Raw genomic sequence first — 20,392 nt, 5'->3', positions numbered from 1 at the left:
ACCACTTCATTGAAACCCACAAGCACGAGTATGGTGCTGACAATCTTAGAAACATAATCGTGGCGAACCGGGATTCAAACCCACAGTCATAGGTTTCTCGCGTGCCCAAGGGACGCAACTCTGCACAGAGAATCGCGGCGCCTTAGACGACTGGGCCACCCGTGCCCCCCTTGAGGTTCACTTTACTTTCAACTTCTGACTTTATATTTCTTTATGTGAATAAGTTATGGAAATCTGTATGCCCATTGTAAAAATATACACATATAGAGTACCTGTATGACAAAATTGTACACGTCAAAGTAGGAAATTACATCAAAAATAATTTTATTCACTGATGCGTCAAATTTGGAAATGTCTCCACATGTCTACCATACAACTTTTTGAAGGCTTTACTGAGGCCTTGAATGTAATGTCTTGAATGTCCTGTTTGTCCGAAAACAATTAGGGCACTGTAGAAATAGTAAGGACATCAAGAGAATTTATTAGAGGTAACACATACATCAACCTGTACGATAATAATGCATATATCATCAGTCGGTAGATTACTCATGGATGTAAATATTGTAGTGATGCACAGTGGTAATTAGGTCATGTCTGACAAGTGCTACGAACATTCAGTGATGGATAAACATTGCTATCAACAATGAAAATGTTACAATGTAACTATCTATGATGCTGAAATCTTATTATTTACTTTAATGTTTTATTTCTTATAATTAAATTCACAATAATTTCCACCAAGATAGCGTCAGTGGCTGCCATCTTGGACGATGGATTAACTCAATAACAAGTGTAATTTACAAAACGATCAGTTGCTTTTATCAATTGGTACCGTCCTCATGATGTACAAAGTGTCCGAATAGAACGGCAATTGCGTGGATCGATGCTCATGATATCAATCATTGGATTGTCTGTTCCAGACTCGATTATTTACAGACCGCCGTCAAACATATGGAATATTGCTGAGTGCGACGTTAAACAACCAACCAACCAACCAAATAGATCAAACATGATAAACAAACTGATTTGAGCTGATATCTGATAATACAAAATTAAGGACAAGCACGGTTCAGAGCAAGCGACAAATAAACCCTCATTTCAGGCATTGATGTTCTCCTATATGTCCTTTAATTTTTCAGACAGTAACAAGATGGACTAAAATACTTATCAAATGCTAACTGAAAAAAACGGACAAACATATTGTCAATATTGCCTTGAATTGTCGGCAATGTATGTCAAACCAGGGAACGAATACCATATTACAGGTACAAATGCAAGAGATACAGGAACGTATACATTGTGTGCCTATGTGTCTGAATAATGCATGTACAGTGTAGACAACAGGAAACTACTTTATCATGAATCTATGACTTTGATATGAAAACGGACATCCAAGTTATTAACAGTCATTATGCCAAACATAAACATAATTGACAGGTCACCGAAACCTTAGAAATGAAAAACAGCGGATGGAAAAGTCATTCGGTGCAATCAAGTTTAATTACCATTAATATCCAATGTGAAATATACTTTAAAACATCCTAGAGGAAGAAATGAATCGGGAAATCTTCAATAACTAGTGTATTAGGTATTTGTTTATCAAGGCAAAATGTCAACTTACATTCTAAAAATAGCCATGATGCAAGAGTGTAGACAAGAAATAGTCCCTGACCATCATCGCTGTCATCATTAAAATACATCCAAAGATTGAACAGATATAACCACATGGTAACATGACATACATCAATCAATAAATTTAAACCACATTAATTAAATTTACAATATGTTACATCAACATAGCGTCAGTACCCACTCGTTCCTAATCAACTGGATGACTCGTACCCAAGTGTTGGAGAACTCGTACCAACTTGCTCCTAATCAACTGCATGACTCCTACCCCCAAAAGGCGAATCTGTACCCAATGAAACTACACATGATTTGTCACACCAAGGCAAACGTTTCAGAAGCTGGTATAAATACCAGCAGAGAGAGATATCAGCTTTCAGACTGCAACTCTCTAGGTGACGAGGCCACTTGAGGACTAATATCACAAACCACAGACATTGATTGAGTTGAGCAATTAAGGCCACTTGAAGGCAAACCTCAGACATTGATTGAGTTGAGCAGTTAAAGCCACTCGAAGACAAACCTCAGACATTGATTGAGTTGAGCAATTAAGGCCACTTGAAGACAAACCTCAGACATTGATTGAGTTGAGCAAGTAAGGCCACTTGAAGACAAACCACGGACACTGATTGAGTTGAGCAATTAAGGCCACTTGAAGACAAACCTCAGACATTGATTGAGTTGAGCAAGTAAGGCCACTTGAAGACAAACCACGGACACTGATTGAGTTGAGCAAGTAAGGCCACTTGAAGACAAACCACGGACACTGATTGAGTTGAGCAAGTAAGGCCACTTGAAGACAAACCACGGACACTGATTGAGTTGAGCAAGTAAGGCCACTTGAAGACAAACCAGAGACATTGATTGAGTTGAGCAAGTAAGGCCACTTGAAGACAAACCACGGACACTGATTGAGTTGAGCAAGTAAGGCCACTTGAAGACAAACCACGGACATTGATTGAGTTGAGCAAGTAAGGCCACTTGAAGACAAACCACGGACACTGATTGAGTTGAGCAAGTAAGGCCACTTGAAGACAAACCACGGACACTGATTGAGTTGAGCAAGTAAGGCCACTTGAAGACAAACCACGGACACTGATTGAGTTGAGCAATTAAAGCCACTTGAAGACAAACCACAGACATTGATTGAGTTGAGCAAGTAAGGCCACTTGAGGACAAAAACGGACACTGATTGAGTTGAGCAATCAAAGCCACTTGAAGACAAACCACAGATATTGATTGAGTTGAGCAAGTAAGGCCACTTGAGGACAAAAACGGACACTGATTGAGTTGAGCAATCAAAGCCACTTGAAGACAAACCACAGATATTGATTGAGTTGAGCAAGTAAGGCCACTTGAAGACAAACCACGGACACTGATTGAGTTGAGCAATCAAAGCCACTTGAAGATAAACCACAGACATTGATTGAGTTGAGCAAGTAAGTCCACTTGAGTTCAAAAACGGACATTGATCGAGTGAATTGGTTGATTGTTCATTCACCAATGAATGAATGAATTTTTGAAATTTTAAATGAATGAATTTTCAAATGTAAAATGTATGAATGTTTGTATTGTATAATGAATAAAGTTCAGAAACGTATACAGGGTCAATGCTTGAAATGTAAAAAGAATGAATATGGGAAATGTAATAGTGCAATGAACAGATTGCTATGAAAGTGCAGGTCAGAATATATGAGAATTTACTGTTGAATAAATGATTAGAAACACGTTTTCTTGCTCTGTACCTGTTAAAGCAATCCAGTTTTGGGCATTTTGCTTTAAAAACCTAAATGGGTACGGGCAATCCCAATCTGGATACCGATCCTTCAAATTAGGGTACGGGCAAACCAAATAAAACATGACACCACCAAAACAGATACGAATCTGGCGAGACTTTTTGTTACGCGTTAGCCATTTTCGTTGGGTACGAATCTTCATGGTTACGGATGGTTTAGTATCCTTCATGATTACAAAGACACACGCGTATATTTTACGAAAATATATGTCTTTAAAACACATTCTGTCCAAAACCATGGCTTGTTTCTTTTATGTCTTAGGTAGTGATTATTGCACTCCAGACTCCGGTACCATGTAAAAAACCTTAGTGTTTATTCCCGTGACTGGGTCCTTGTCAAACTGACTCACTCAGTAATGTACTCGTTCTTTTTATGCCTGAATTTTCATTCGCCTCGACCAGACGTTTCAACCAAAGGAGGTGATTCACTATGGACACGCTGCTTCCCTCACATCTCCACATTCATTGTTGTCTTCATCAGTTAGTGACAGATCCGCTCCCTCCAACACAAGAAGATCATAAACATCATACTGTCCTCTTTCAGCTGCCATCATAACTGCTGTTTGTTTCTGTGACCCCCCTCGTCTGTTGATGTCAAATGTTTTCAAGGACAGGAGGTGTTTCACTATATACACGTCACCTCCCTCACATGCCGACATCAGGCAGTCCTTGTTGTTTCCATCAGTTAGTGACAGATCAGCTCCCTCCAACACAAGAAGATCATAAACATCATACTGTCCTCTTACAGCTGCCATCATAACTGCTGTTTGTTTCTGTGACCCCCCTCGTCTGTTGATGTCAAATGTTTTCAAGGACAGGAGGTGTTTCACTATAGACACGTTACCCCTCTCACTTGCCAACATCAGGCAGTCCTTGTTGTCTCTATCAGTAAGTGACAGATCAGCTCCCTCCAACACAAGAAGATTAAAAACATTATACTGTCCTCTTACAGCTGCCATCATAACTGCTGATTGTTTCTGTGACCCCCCTCGTCTGTTGATGTCAAACGTTTTCAAGGACAGGAGGTGTTTCGCTAGAGACATGTTACCTCCCTCACATGCCGACATCAGGCAGTCACTGTTGTTTTCATCAGTTAGTGACAGATCAGCTCCCTCCAACACAAGAAGATTATAAACATCATTGTGTCCTCTTTCAGCTGCAATCATAACTGCTGTTTGTTTCTGTAACCCCCCTCGTCTGTTGATATCAAATGTTTTCAAGGACAGGAGGTGTTTCACTATAGACACGTTACCCCGATAACATGCCAATATCAGGCAGTCCATGTTGTATTTATCAGTTAGTGACAGTTCAGCTCCCTCCAACACAAGAAGATTATAAACATCATTGTGTCCTCTTTCAGCTGCCATCATAACTGCTGTTTGATTCCACAACCCCGCTCTTCTGTTGATGTCAAATGTTTTCAAGGACAGGAGGTGTTTCACAATTGACACGTTACCCCCATAACATGCCAACCTCAGGCAGTCACTGTTGTATTCACCAGCAAGTGACAGATCAGCTCCCTCCAACACAAGAAGATCATAAACATCAGCGTGTCCTCCTCGAGCTGCCATCATGACTGCTGTTTGTTCCTCTAACACCCCTCGTCTGTTGATGTCAAATGTTTTCATGGACAGGAGGTGCTTCACTATAGACACATTACCTCCCTTACATGCCAACATCAGGCAGTCCCTGTTGTCTGCATCAGTTAGTGACAGATCAGCTCCATCCATCACAAGAAGATTATAAACATCAGAGTGTCCTCTTTCAGCTGCCATCATAACTGCTGTGTGGTCCCACCACTTCTCTTGTCTGTTGATGTCACATGTTTTCAAGGACAGGAGATGTTTCACTATAGACACATTACCTCCATTACATGCCAACATCAGGCAGTCCCTGTTGTCTTCATCAGTAAGTGACAGATCAGCTCCCTCGAACACAAGAAGATCATAAACATCATAGTGTCCTCTTTCAGCTGCCATCATAACAGCTGTTTGTTTCCATGACCCCCATCGTCTGTTGATGTCAAATGTTTTCAAGGACAGGAGGTGTTTCATTATAGACAAGTTACCTCCCTCAAATGCCAACATCAGGCAGTCCTTGTTGTTTCTATCAGTAAGTGACAGATCAGCTCCCTCCAACACAAGAAGATCTAAAACTTCATAGTGTCCTCTTTCAGCTGCCATCATAACAGCTGTTTGTTTCCATGACCCCCATCGTCTGTTGATGTCAAATGTTTTCAAGGACAGGAGGTGTTTCACTATAGACACGTAGCCTCCCTCACATGCCAACATCAGGCAGTCCTTGTTGTTTCTATCAGTAAGTGACAGATCAGCTCCCTCCAACACAAGAAGATTATAAATATCAGAGTGTCCTCTTTCAGCTGCCATCATAACTGCTGTTCGTTGCCACCACCCACGTCTGTTGATGTCAAATGTTTTCAAGGACAGGAGGTGTTTCACTATAGACATGTTACCTCCCTCACATGCCATCATCAGGCAGTCGATGTGTGACAGATCAGCTCCCTCCAACACAAGAAGATTATAAATATCAGAGTGTCCACTTTCAGCTGCCATCATTACTGCTGTTCGTTGCCACCACCCACGTCTGTTGATGTCAAATGTTTTCAAGGACAGGAGGTGTTTCACTATAGACACGTTACCTCCACAACATGCCAACATCAGACAGTCAGTGTTGTTTCCATCAGTTAGTGACAGATCAGCTCCATCCAACACAAGCAGATTATAAACATCATACTGTCCTCCTTCAGCTGCCATCATGACTGCTGTTTGATGCTGCCATCCTCCTCGCATGTCTATGGTTATGTGTTCACATGTCAGCAGATACTCTACAACCGATACATAGTCGTTGATACATGCTATGTGGAAAGCGTTTAGCTTGTCATCGTTCACGAGAGTAAGATCTGCTTGGTGTGAAAGAAGGAACTTGAGGATTTCAACCTGCCCTGACTCAGCACACACCATAACAGGGGTGTTTCCCTCACCATTGCGGTCATTGATGAGGTGTTGAAACTTCTCAATGATAACATTTACTATATCTTTGCTTCCTGTTTTACATGAAAGATGAAGACAGTTGTAACGATCTTTCTCCGTCGCTGAAACATCAGCTCCCTCTTGGAGGAGGAAGTTGAACACACCCAAATGTCCTGCCTCAGCAGCAATCATCAGCAGAGTCTTCTCTCCCACTGTCCTCCTGTCTACATCGTATTCCCCTTGTTGTTTGAGTACAGCAGCAATATGTTTAAGATGCCTAAGATTGCCATGTTGTGTACAGCCTATGATACTCTCATAGAAGTCAGCGAGTACAGAATGTGAAAGGCTTCTCTCTCTACACATCAGTGACACTGTGTGTTCAAACAGTGAATGGTTAGTTGACAGTGAAACCCAATACAGAAAACATTCACCTGAGCTCTTATCCTTCCTGTGAACAACACCTGGCAAGTCTGCCGTCATCTGTGTCAAGAAGTCGGAGACTATTTGAGCACTTCTGAATACAGGGTGGCCTACTGTCCATCTGAAGCATCCTTCTCGGACACCCTCCACCAATCTGCTGATCACTAACGGGTGTAGACTTGAGGTGATGCAGATCATATTTGTGACATCATCAGTGTGGGTTGTCTTTAGGTGATCAGCCTTGTTCAGCCTCACTCTCTCATATAAAAACTGCAGGGAACAATGTTCCAGTAACAGATCTTCATTGAGATTCCCCAAGGCACATGCTGCAGCATCATAGATGGATGGATGAGAGAAGGAGGCTACATGATTCTCCACCGTACAGTAGGTGCCAGTAAAGTTGCTGATCTCCCTGCCAATGTCTGTCCGAGTGCAAGACGCGACATCCTCCTTTACAGCCTGAAACAGATCAGCGAGACTCTTCTCCTTCCCCTTAAAAGAGGCAAGGTTCAATTTCCCTCCACACAGGACGAGGAGAACCAGAGCTGCCGACCTGCTGCTGCCTTCACGGACAATGGTGTCAAGGTCACCTCTCAGGTAGGTCACAGGTTTCTGAAAGAAGTCAATTATGTTGTACATCTGGAAGGCTGGGTTTGTACAGTACAGTTTACAGATCAGAGGAAAGCCAAAGCTGCTGTCTTGTAACTGAGTAATGGTTTTCATGTCCTTATTGGAGATATCGCACATTTGGCATTTCCTGAACAATGTCAGAATATGTTTCTTTTCTTCTGTGGTTAAACAAGTCTTGATCATATCAACAATGGTTTCAGGCTTAAACAGATTTACTTTGAATTGATGTAATCTTGCACATCCTTCATTCCAGTTGTAGCTTCTGGATGTGAATATAAAGCGAAGCTTGTAGTTACACACTTGTGTCTTTTCATCTTCACATTGCATCTCATATTCCTTCTTCTTTCTTTCGTTAATTTTCTTCTGGGGTTGTTTTTCCTTGGCTTTCAGTTCCTTGTCTCTTGTAAAGCGCAGTAAAGCATCAACCAAGGCATTGAACATTTTGTGTATCTTCTCCAAGCTGCTTGGAAATGCAACAGAGCCAAAGACATCGTCAAACACAAGCAGCATGTCACACTTTCGCTTAATGACGACATCACTGTCAAACTCTTCAATACTTTCAACAAACAATACTTGATACTTTTTCTTCATATACGCTTCACAGATCCCGAGAGCAGCACTAGTTTTCCCGTCTCCGGGGGCTCCGCAGATGGCCACGTGGTTGTGCCTTTTCAGAAGTTCTTTTGCTTTGTCAAGAGCATGGGTTTCCACAAACATATCACTGAGCTGGTTGATCCTAACACTGAGACACTCTGAAAGCAATGACATCAAATATAATGCGTATACATGTATGAACATCATGTTTCCTTTTCTATCTAAAAACATAAATTGTAATTCCGTGTTTGCTAAATATCAGGTTATGAGCTGAATTCTGAAGGGGCCTGAAGTTAGCAGCGGGTTCGTTATTCGTTATTCGTTTTTTGAATAACGAAAAACAAGACAGCACCGGGTTCGTTATTCAAAGGCTGTATATCAAACAACTGCAGTGACGTGGTCAAGCACACTGAAACTCATTTAATTTATGACAGCAGGTTCGTCTTACATCATCATCCAAAAGCTGTTTAGTTATTCAGTACTTTTGAATAACGAAAAACAAACAAGCACCGGGTTCGTTATTCAGACTTGGTATAACAAATATAAGATACCGTATTTCCAGTTGGTTCGTTATTCATTATTTGTTTTCGATTAACGAAAAACAAGTCAGCGCCGGGTTCATTATTGAAAAGCTGTATAATAAACAACTACAGTAATGTGGTCAAATACACTGAAACTGCAGCATTTTCAGTTCATGTCCAACAAATTGACAAATGTGAGGTAGTCTAATCTATGTTCAAGCAGTTTTTAGTTACTAATTACTGTCCAGCAACTGGAATCTAAACAGCAACACAATTCAGTCGGATTCTTTCCGGCAGTTTATGGATGAATAATAACGAACTAAAAGGGAATAGATCAAACTGTATTCACTATATTTGTAGGAAAGGGTTACAATACCACTTACAGTGTTGTATGATAATTCTTATTACAGTTAAATGTAGTGAGTTACCCAGACAGTATTTTCTTTCGTCAGATTGCAGTTATGTTAATTCTATAGGTAAATTTGCTGTGGAGAGAAAGTTATATTCATGTACATCACAATGCAAAACTGATCCATCTGACTGCTATAATACTAAATGGCAATTTATCCATACAGACAGTGTACACTTATGTTTACTGAAGTCTTGACCTCTACTGAACTATAATCTAAGTTTACTGCACTATGCAAGTAGTTGTCTAGAACTGTGCAAACAAACGTGAGGTTAATATGTCACCTATCTGATGAATATTATCATGGAATCCGTTCCAGGTCGTAGTCAACGATCAAAGTTACAAACCCAAACAAATCTAATGTCATAGTTTCAGACATTCGGAGAGTAGTATGTCATCACCATTTACTGACCAGTCATGTAATTCATGAAAACATAGATACATTGTAAGACTCCGTTCTATAGTGGGTGATGATGGACACTGACCAGAAACGGGTTTTTCTGTGGGAACAGATATAGGTGATGTGAAGGAAGCGATACAGTGGCAGCGTCTAGAGCAGAGGCCACACTCATTATACAATTAAATTTTCCTATATTTGTTAATTTGTCCTAAAATACAGTCAATATTTAATGTGGGCTACTTCTGCAAAGGTTTTCCCACAATTTAAATCTTTATTGTAAATAAGTACATAAATAAAAACAGTAGCAGATTCTATATTCCATTTATTTATATGTTTTCTTGGACATGAACTGAATAACGAACCCAGTGCTGGTTAGTTTTCCTTATTCAAAATACTGAATAGCTCAACAGTTGTTGGGAGATAGACCATAGAATATCTTATATTTAATAGAATTGTTTGACATAAACTGAATAAAGAACCCGGTATGTGACCACATTACTGTAGTTGTTTAATATACAGCCTTTCAATAACGAGCCAGTGCTGGCTTGTTTTCCGTTATTCAAAAGTACTGAATAATTAAACAGCTTTTGGATGATGATGTAAGACGAACCTGCTGTCATATATTAAATGAGTTTCAGTGTATTTTTCCACATTACTGTAGTTTAATATACAGCCTTTGAATAATGAACCCGGTGCTGGATTGTTTTTGTTATTCAAAAAACGAATAAGGAACCCGCTGCTTACTTCAGGCCCCTTAATTCTGAATAACATGAAAGGTATTTACAATGGGTTGTTTCATTGCCTTTCCTACCTTGAGATATACAGCCTTTATGTCTGCCATCCCCCATTGCCACGTTAGAGGAGTTGGACAGGTCATAATGTGAAACTGTAGAACCTGGAGCAAAAATGAATGAAGTTAGGGTGTATTCCACTGAAATAAAACATCTTCTTGTCGGTTTCTATGTTTTGTTTACTGAAGTTTACTCCACTGAAGTGAGTGAGTGAGTAAGGGATGCCAACTAAATGAGGGAAATGATGCAAGTCTTATATGTTTACCACTTTGGTGAAACCCAAAAGTACAGTTCTGATTCTGAAAAAGCGTGGCACATAATCAACTTATAAATTTAAACAAAAGATCAGAGGATCCTTCAACAACCATAGGAAGGAACTCTACACAGTGAATTATGGTGCCTAGATGACCCCCGGCCTCCTTTTGTTTTCCTCAAAAAGAAAACTAAGTCAGATTCTGCATACAGCCTCACCAAAGTAGTTGTGGGTGGTTGTGGAAATGGACTGTGCCCCCTGCTGCTGACTTCCCTCTGTGGCAGCTACAGTTTCTGTGTAAGGCCTAGCCACAGCACCATCTGGTGTTGATGTATTGAGTTGTCTCCCCTGCTGCTGACTTCCCTCTGTGGCAGCTACATAATCTGTGTAAGGTCTAGTCACAGCACCATCTTGTGTTGATGTTGTTGTTGTGAGTTGTCTCCCCTGCTGCTGACTTCCTTCTGCAACATCTACAGTGTAAGTGGAAGGTCCGACCACAGCGCCATCTTGAGTTGATGTTGTAGTGAGTTGTCTCCCCTGTTGCTGACTTTCCTCTGTGGCAGCTACAGTTTCTGTGTAAGGCCTAGCCACAGCGCCATCTGGTGTTGATGTATTGAGTTGTCTCCCCTGCTGCTGACTTCCCTCTGTGGCAGCTACAGTATCTGTGTAAGGTCCAGCCACAGCACCATCTTGTGTTGATGTATTGAGTTGTCTCCCCTGTTGCTGACTTCCTTCTGCAACATCTACAGTATCAGTGGAAGATCCGACCACAGCGCCATCTTGAGTTGATGTTGTAGTGAGTTGTCTCCCCTGTTGCTGACTTCCCTCTGTGGCAGCTACAGTATCTGTGTAAGGTCTAGCCACAGCACCATCTTGTGTTGATGTATTGAGTTGTCTCCCCTGTTGCTGACTTCCTTCTGCAACATCTACAGTATCAGTGGAAGATCCGACCACAGCGCCATCTTGTGTTGATGTTGTTGTGAGTTGTCTCCCCTGCTGCTGACTTCCCTCTGTGGCAGCTACAGTTTCTGTGTAAGGTCTAGCCACAGCGCCATCTTGTGTTGATGTTGTAGTGGGTTGTCTCCCCTGCTGCTGACTTCCCTCTGTGGCAGCTACAGTATCTGTGGAAGGCCTAGCCACAGAGTCATCTTGTTTTGATGTTGTATTGAGTTGTCTCCCCTGCGGCTGACTTCCCTCTGTGGCAGCTAAGGTATCTGTGAAAGGCCTAGCCACAGCGCCATCTTGTGTTGATGCTGTAGTGAGTTGTCTCCCTTGTTGCTGACTTCCCTCTGTGGTAGCTGCAGTATCTGTGTACAGTCTAGTCACAGCACCATCTGGTGTTGATGTATTGAGTTGTCTCCCCTGCTGCTGACTTCCCTCTGTGGCAGCTACAGTATCTGTGAAAGGTCTAGCCACAGCGCCATCTTGTGTTGATGTATTGAGTTGTCTCCCCTGCTGCTGACTTCCCTCTGTGGCAGCTACAGTATATGTGAAAAGTCTAGCAACAGCGCCATCTTGTGTTGATGTTGTAGTGAGTTGTCTCCCCTGTTGCTGACTTCCCTCTATTGCAGCTACAGTATCTGTGTAAGGCCTAGCAACAGCGCCATCTTGTGTTGATGTTGTATCGAGTTGTCTCCCCTGTTGCTGACTTCCCTCTGTAGCAGCTACATTATCTGTTGAAGGTCTAGCCACAGAGTCATCTTGTATTGATGTTGTATTGAGTTGTCTCCCCTGTTGCTGACTTCCCTCTGTGGCAGCTAAATTATCTGTGTAAGGTCTAGCCACAGCACCATCTTGTGTTGATGTTGTAGCGAGTTGTCTCCCCTGCCGCTGACTTCCCTCTGTGGCAGCTACAGTATCTGTGTAAGGCCTAGCCACAGCACCATCTGGTGTTGATGTTGTAGTGAGTTGTCTCCCCTGTTGCTGACTTCCCTCTGTGGCAGCTACAGTAAGTGTGAATGGTCTAGACACAGCACTATCTGGTGTTGATGTTGTAGTGAGTTGTCTCCCCTGTTGCTGACTTCCCTCTGTGGCAGCTACAGTATGTGTGAATGGTCTAGACACAGCACCATCTGGTGTTGATGTTGTAGTGAGTTGTCTCCCCTGTTGCTGACTTCCCTCTGTGGCAGCTACAGTATGTGTGAATGGTCTAGACACAGCACCATCTGGTGTTGATGTTGTAGTGAGTTGTCTCCCCTGTTGCTGACTTTCCTCTGTGGCAGCTACAGTATCTGTGTAAGGTCCAGCCACAGCACCATCTTGTGTTGATGTATTGAGTTGTCTCCCCTGTTGCTGACTTCCTTCTGCAACATCTACAGTATCAGTGGATGATCCGACCACAGCGCCATCTTGAGTTGATGTTGTAGTGAGTTGTCTCCCCTGTTGCTGACTTCCCTCTGTGGCAGCTACAGTATCTGTGTAAGGTCTAGCCACAGCACCATCTTTTGTTGATGTATTGAGTTGTCTCCCCTGTTGCTGACTTCCTTCTGCAACATCTACAGTATCAGTGGAAGATCCGACCACAGCGCCATCTTGTGTTGATGCTGTTGTGAGTTGTCTCCCCTGCTGCTGACTTCCCTCTGTGGCAGCTACAGTATCTGTGTAAGGTCTAGTCACAGCACCATCTTGTGTTGATGTATTGAGTTGTCTCCCCTGTTGCTGACTTCCCTCTGTGGCAGCTACATTATCTGTGAAAGGTCTAGCCACAGCGCCATCTTGTGGCACGTTGTCATCAGTTTCCATCCTTCAAAAGCTGTAGTTTGTTCGATACAAGCATTTCAGATTCCAAGAACATGAAGAAGGAGACTCTGAAACAAACAAACAAACCATGCCTTAGGAGATTAGTAGTAATAGTAGTAGGAGTAGGAGTTGTAGTAGTAGTAGTAGTAGTAGTAGTAGGAGGAGTAGTAGTAGTAGTAGTAGTAGTAGTAGTAGTAGTAGTAGTAGTAGGAGTAGGAGTAGTAGTAGTAGCGGCACAAGTGGTAACCACGGTACTAATCTGGAAGGGGAACAAAGTATGACGGTATAACCAGGGTGGAAACAAGTCACACACCTGAAGCTCAGTGATGTGCTTCAACGGTTTTGTCATACTCGATTTGTCTAGGTCTAAATGAATTGGTATGAGTATATGTGTACAAGGTAACTTTTATCCAGAGGATCAACACCGTGCAAAGAAATTTTGTACCTGTACTGTCATAAAGCACACATGCAATATAAAAGTAGAAGACAAAAAAACCTCCTGTTCTGGAAAGGTTAACAGATATTCAAAACTCCAAGCCATCACACAAATTTCAACCATGGTACTAGCATCATGTTGCTCGTTACAAGAATGACATACCTTATTTTAAGCAGTGTTTTTCCAAGTTACAGAATCAAATAAACAGTAAATTCCAACTTGACTCATGTCAGTCATGTCAGTCATGTTTACAGTCGCCAGCTTGGCTTTTCCTGACGTCACGATTGCGTATCATGTGACCTTAGGTCATCTATAAATAGACCTGTCAAGGTTAACTTTGGAGCGGCAATTTTGACTTTGACAAGCATGGTATGGTTCCAGGGTTACGTCATTTACGTCAATACGAGATTTTTATTTTATAGCTTTTAATTAAATTGGCTAATATTAACACTTGGTCTGCTCTCTAAGTATTTGATTGCGGATTTGAGGACATCCGGATGGCGTCTTGTTGACGTCCGGATGACGTCTGACAATTCCGACATCCATTCCGGATTCATTCCAAGATCATTATTATTCAAGCATACAAGTTACAGTTACAGTTATTGCAAGTCTCAAGTGAATTGTCGTCCGTATAAAATATTACAGTTCACAGTCTACATTTAGATGTTTTGACAGTCGTCGATTGCGATCCAGGGGTGGGGGTCCGAGGTCATTCCGACCGGATTGTTTACATTACATTTACAGGGAGCTTTCTAGAATCGATCCTATATATTTACTTCCAAGCTTTCATGCTGACTTATATCGCTATTAGACAGCTCTCGGAGGTGTGGCTTCATTGTTATTCATTCTGGGTCACATGACTTCAGGAATGTATTGTGTACATTACATGAATCCAGTTCCGGTTGCAGACAAGTTCGTACACTTTCAAGTTTCAAAGTTTGTTGTACAGTTTCATTGTTTCAACAGTTCAGATATATCAATTGGGGGGCTGGGGGTGGGGGGGGGGGGGGGGGGGGGGGGGGGGATACAGACAAGTACGAGAATGCGTAGTTCACAGGAACTCGATGCTTGCGTGTATAGCATAATATATTCGGATAGAAAAAAATCACATACATATATATAGACAAGGAGTAACACCCGCCATCTTGGTTCTTATTCATATTTATTTATTTTATAATACTGCGCTTGTTTTAAAATGGAATTGTTATAATGTACCTCCTTTGTATGTTGAATGTGCCGGTGTGTTTGAACTTACTGTGCATATATTTTGTAGATTGTAGAATATTGCCACTGTTTCTTCAAGGAATTTTATGTAATAAATATCTTATCTTATCTAATGATTCTTTGTTGTATGATAGTGTCACTGTGACAGTTGTGTGCGGGGGTATGGGTGGCCCAGTCGTCTAAGATGCTGCATTTCGCTGTTCAGTGCATGCCAGAAACCTATGACAGTGTGTTCTAATCCCGGTTTATGTTTCTAGGTCTGTCAGCACCATACCCGTACTCATGGGTTTCACCAAAGTGGTAAACTTTTGAGACCTGCATCACTTCGGGCTTTCCTCCAACATCAAGCTAATATGCCGTGATATAACTGGAATTATTTTCAAAGCGGCGTTAAACCCAACTCACTCACTCATTCATTCATTAATGTTGTGTACGGTTCCGTTTGGTTAGCAGGGTTTGTGTTGTGATTACTTCCGGTTTAGATTTGAAGTATGTTCAGAAGAATATTACGACGTTGCTGAATATATCATGCAACGTATTATTTTTTAGGAAAATAATTGCAATCTACAGACCATCTCTGCCGGAAGTTAACAACAATGTCAAAGCAACCGACCATGTAGAGTTGTAAAGGGTTTGAATCATACATTACACACAGTGAATTACTTGAAACAATACTGTGCTCAACCTTGCACACAGAACAAGCACCATACATGACATTATCAAGACAAGTAATTACAAAGTTCTCATATCAAACCAGTTGTTTGACATGTGTTGTTTATTGAACAAAGTCATACTGTATAGAAGCCTGGTGTTCATCGTGTTGAACAATAAGTTGCAAAAGCATTGTGAAGAGAGAAAGATTGAGTGCACGTCACCTGCATGCTTGACCTGACCGCCTCCCTGGCAGCCTGAATAACTTACCATACACTGAACGGTAGTGCGCAATAGAGCCATTTGGGGAAGGGAGATAATCATTCACCCGCGGCAGCTTACTTCTTGAATAAGATACGAAGTACAGCATTACCAGGTCAGTGCGTGATAAAGCTCGACACCAAGATATAGCTAAAGGTGATAATACTTAATAGTTTATTCTTACAAAATATAGACCGGTTAATTTTAGCGAAGAGAGATATATTTCCCCTAAATGAACAAAATGAACAAATTGCATACATTGTCTCCATTACGAAACAGTATGTGGCAGGTTAAAACATGCCCAGATCAAAGCGCGCTCCTTCAGTCAAAAACAAACTAACCTATTAACCTCCCTGCGTTCAGGGCGGGGAAGAATAAGGCACGAACAGTTATCCTGAAAATAATTGTCCTGTGAGATAATAATAAATTATATTTGTTACATATATAAATCAATGTGAACTGTAAAATTTGTTGTTTAGATTGTCAAATGGAACCCTCAACTATTGATATAATGATGCGTTGTATTTTCTGGTTCTAAGTATGAACCCTTTAATATAAATTCTCAAGGTCTTAAATCAGTTTGTGTCTATATTGTCTACACAGGAAAGTGAGTGAATGAAGGTTGTTTATGCCACAATCATTGTTATTTGTATTGTTTACCTGGTAAGACGTGAAGAACGTGCAGGGGAGTGTCTGTCTTGTCCACGTAACAAGGAAGTAAATCCTACTTTCTGTATAGCGGTGGGAGGGGAGGTAACTTGTACAGCAACACGGTAAGTCTGGTTTTAGATGAGTCCCACACCTGCAGCCAAGTGAAGTGGTTCAAGCCTCATGTCAGATGGCCGGCGGTGTATGTTGGGGTATAAACTTTGTCTTGTGTAGGCTTTCATGGGTAGGAGTCGCTCTATGGCTGAAATAATTAGTTAAATTTTTACTCACTCATGGGATGGTATCTTCTTTGAACAGAAGATCATTGTCCTGTATGAGGATATTATCAAAGTGATCTCACATAAACTTTCAAAACTGTATCAGGTTGTGAACAGCTTCCAATGTTTGGCCAATATGCCAAGTAGGCAACAAATCATCCCCAAAAGAATTCTGGAAATGTACGACCAAACTCCCTCCATGCGCATCAAACTGCACGTTAGGTAACGTAATAACATCATATCCATCTCCTAAGTTGGTGTGGCTACGACTGTAGGATCCGAGGTCCGTGGATGGGCCTGCACCCTGGGAATCCGATGGATCGACAGCAACTACTGTAGGATCCGGGGGGCACGGGTGGCCCAGTCGTCTAAGGCGCCGCGATTCGCTGTGCAGAGTTGCGGCCCTTGGGCACGCCAGAAACCTATGATTGTGGGCTCGAATCCCGGTTCTCCCCGATTATGTTTCTAGGTTTCTCAGCACGTGAGTTTCACCGAAGTGGTAAACGTCTGAGACCTGCATCACTTCAGGCTTTCCTCCCACATTAGGCTGACACGTCGTGATACTACTGGAATACTGTAAAAAGCGGCGTTAAACCCAAATCACTCACTCTCTCACTGTAGGATCCGAGGTCCGTGGATGGGCCTGCACCCTGGGAATCCGATCCGAAAGCAGGGTATCATGAGAGCCGTAACCGTCGACCCTGATTCACCCCGTTGTTGCCCTTGCTGATCCGAAATATGATGCACTGGATCGACAGCCGTGATACTTGATCCAATTCAACTGTACTTGCAAACTGACAGACATCGCTGGATTGACAAGCATCAGATTCCCGGAACGGAACTAGCTGAACGGACTCGTGGTCGTTTGTCAGGGACAACCAGGGTCCCTGGACAAAATCGTCGATAGACGCCTGTTTACCTGGTTTGGATTTTGCTGATTTTGCCGAAATAGACGAGCCAGATGAGTTAGAACTATCAGATATTTAGGTTTGTCGATTTAGGACTTGTACCAATGCATGGCTAATTCCTTGAATAATTCCGCCTAAGTAGAATCAACACACAGATCACATCGATTAGAATTGGTGCACTCCATACTAGGAAAATATCTGCACAAGTAAGGGTGTGACAGTTTAGGGTGGAGCTTGACTTGCCCTGTGTGCCCAGCCTCGCACGCCACATGTTTAGGTCGAGTGGGTGAGTTTGGTTTTACGCCGCTTCAAGCAATATTCCAGCAATATCACGGCGGGTGACACCAGAAATGGGCTTCACACATTGTACCCATGTCGTGAATAGAACCCTTTGTCCTCGGCGTTACGAGCGAACGCTTTAACCACTAGGCCACCCGACCGCCCAACATGGTTAGGCCGAGTAATGCCTACAGGAAATAATAGTTACACAGTATGTTGTTTTAGGGAAGTGACAGGATGAATTCGCTACATTATACTACGACCGAAGAAGAACCCCGATCCTTTCATATTGGAATGATTAATCTGTCATGGCTTGACAAATTTATTGTAGTTGTATGAAACAAGGGTGGTCCTAAACCTTTTTTGAACTAGTATATACTGCCTTCTACACTGTTGAAAACTATTAACTAACCTGTACATGCTTCTACTGTGGCATCTCCAGTATTTTTATAATTCCGATTTCCTAGCTATTGCCGAATTGTCCACAACGTACCTATGAGCGTCTTCTAAGTCTTCAGTGACATGGTTCATCAGCCATCAGGCGACCCCTGCAGCCAGATGTGATCCAGCTTCCAGCTTCCCATTAAACTGTGATGTCCATGGACGCTATTGCCATTGTTCTCTCCGGAGGAAGACTCAGAATCTGGGCTTCAGTGAAGTGAAGTCTACCAACAAGATGGTGATGTCCATAGATGGATTCTATTTAACAGAAATAGCAGAAACAGTATGTATAACGGCTAAGGATCACAAGATAGATAAACACGGCAAACATGTCAGTCAATGAAAACAGTTGCCACGCGCCGCTGCACCGCTGTGCCGATAGTTTGGGAACACCTCACTGTGCCCTCACCTATTGTTATAGGGTGTAGGTTATGGTGAGGGCACAGTGAGGTTATACCGATAGTTCGGGAACACCTCACTGTGCCCTCACCTATTGTTATAGGGTGCAGGTTGGGGTGAGGGCACAGTGAGGTTATACCGATAGTTTTAGTCCATGCCACAAAAACTTTTTGTTATGGAAGCCGATTACGGAGCCTGTGATTTCAGCACTTTCACTTGGACATTTATGTACTTTCGAATAATTATAGGGATATTGTTCCCACGGATATAGACTTAACACATATAGGACTTCTGATGTTCTTTTTGCTGTATTTTTCCCACCTTACTCAACCTATAAGGCTGCCATAATGTACTTCGAAAGTTTCTAAGACAATTTGTACAATTACTGCAAAGTACAAATAACAAAGTACAATTCATAATGCTTATTAATTTAGAATATTTATCAACATTGTTAATTTGGCCATACACTGGAAGTATCCTGCAGGTTGAGTGGGATAATGCTGCGATCACAATCCAGGTTTAGTTTGATGCCACTCAAAATGAAGTTTAGAAACCTAGACCATGCCCAGGAGAGGGAGAAGAGACAACCTCTTGACAACCAGAAACCAGTGAACGATTACCACAATGCTGTTTCACTTTTAGTTGTACTGTGAATTACGTAAATTTAAGATGTGTTGTGTATTTTTGTGTCGCAAATCGTTATCGATGTGTTACAAGCATCCTCTTAAACAAACACAATGGGGATTATCCCTTGGCCAGCTGCTGGATAAACAAGAGGTCATCGTTTAGGGAACCCAAAAGGTTGTCAGTGTGAGTGTGAGTTAGTGAGTTTGTTTTAACGCCGCTTTTAACATTATTCCAGTTATATCGCGGCGTGTCAGCTTAAGGTGGGAGGAAAGCCCGAAGTGATGCAGGTCTCAGACGTTTACCACTTCAGTGAAATCCAAGAGCACGGGTATGGTGCTGACAAACCTAGAAACATAATCGGGGCGAACCGGGATTCGAATAGGATGTCAGAAAGGACATAAAACGAGGTTATCGTCCTTTCAGTGTAATACAATGATAGTAAGAGATTGTTAATTGTTATGTTTTTATTATTCACAATCTCAAGCTCAAAGGTAAAATTTAACACATTCAACAATATATACAATGTTGTTATTTTTGTAGGACTAACAGAAATAACAGGTACAAGATATGTATATGGCTGCTAAGAACTACCAGCCAGCCAATGAAAACCTTTATCACGGAACCGCTGCGCCGGTACCTTTAAGCCGTGCCCCCAAATATGTTTGTTTTGGAAGCTGACTACGGAGAGTGTGATTTTAACACTTTTAATGGGACATGATAATATTTTCTACTCTCCTTATGATTTGATTTCCCCTCGGAAATTGACTTGATACATATAGGACAATTGATTGACATCAGATATATTAACATTTATTAAACTTGTTAGCTTAGTGTCATCTTGATCATACACTTGGCGATTTAATAGTAAATGGTTTTCAGTTTCAGATACTGAATTGACTGCACAAATAGTATTATCACCATCAACCCCACGGCATTTCTGTATTCGGAGAAAATTATATCCACTTCTGAATTTAATCAATGTTCTCCTGCACTGTAATATTTTTTAAATGTAATAAGTACATTTCACATTCCAACAAGGACTTAAAGAAAGCATTGAATTCTACAATCTTTG

The 20,392-nt window shown here is 41.7% G+C and overlaps 1 protein-coding gene across 1 annotated transcript; it reads right to left on the bottom strand.

The window, feature by feature from the left end:
- Positions 1–463: 463 nt before the first annotated feature.
- LOC125374739 lies at positions 464–16,467 on the bottom strand. Its single transcript, XM_048386075.1, has 5 exons — positions 16,401–16,467; positions 12,784–13,236; positions 10,648–11,859; positions 10,197–10,280; positions 464–8,213 (listed from the first exon to the last, which is right to left on the bottom strand). Exons 2-5 carry the CDS (start codon positions 13,169–13,171, stop codon positions 3,850–3,852), a joined length of 6,048 nt encoding a protein of 2,015 aa, XP_048242032.1. The 5' UTR covers positions 13,172–13,236; positions 16,401–16,467; the 3' UTR covers positions 464–3,849.
- Between the last annotated feature and the right edge of the window lie 3,925 nt (positions 16,468–20,392).

Source organism: Haliotis rufescens, unplaced genomic scaffold (genome assembly GCF_023055435.1).
Source record: "Haliotis rufescens isolate VD_foot unplaced genomic scaffold, xgHalRufe1.0.p SCAF_6, whole genome shotgun sequence".
Classification (NCBI taxonomy): Eukaryota; Metazoa; Mollusca; class Gastropoda; order Lepetellida; family Haliotidae; genus Haliotis; species Haliotis rufescens.
This window is presented reverse-complemented; position numbering and strand designations above follow the sequence as displayed.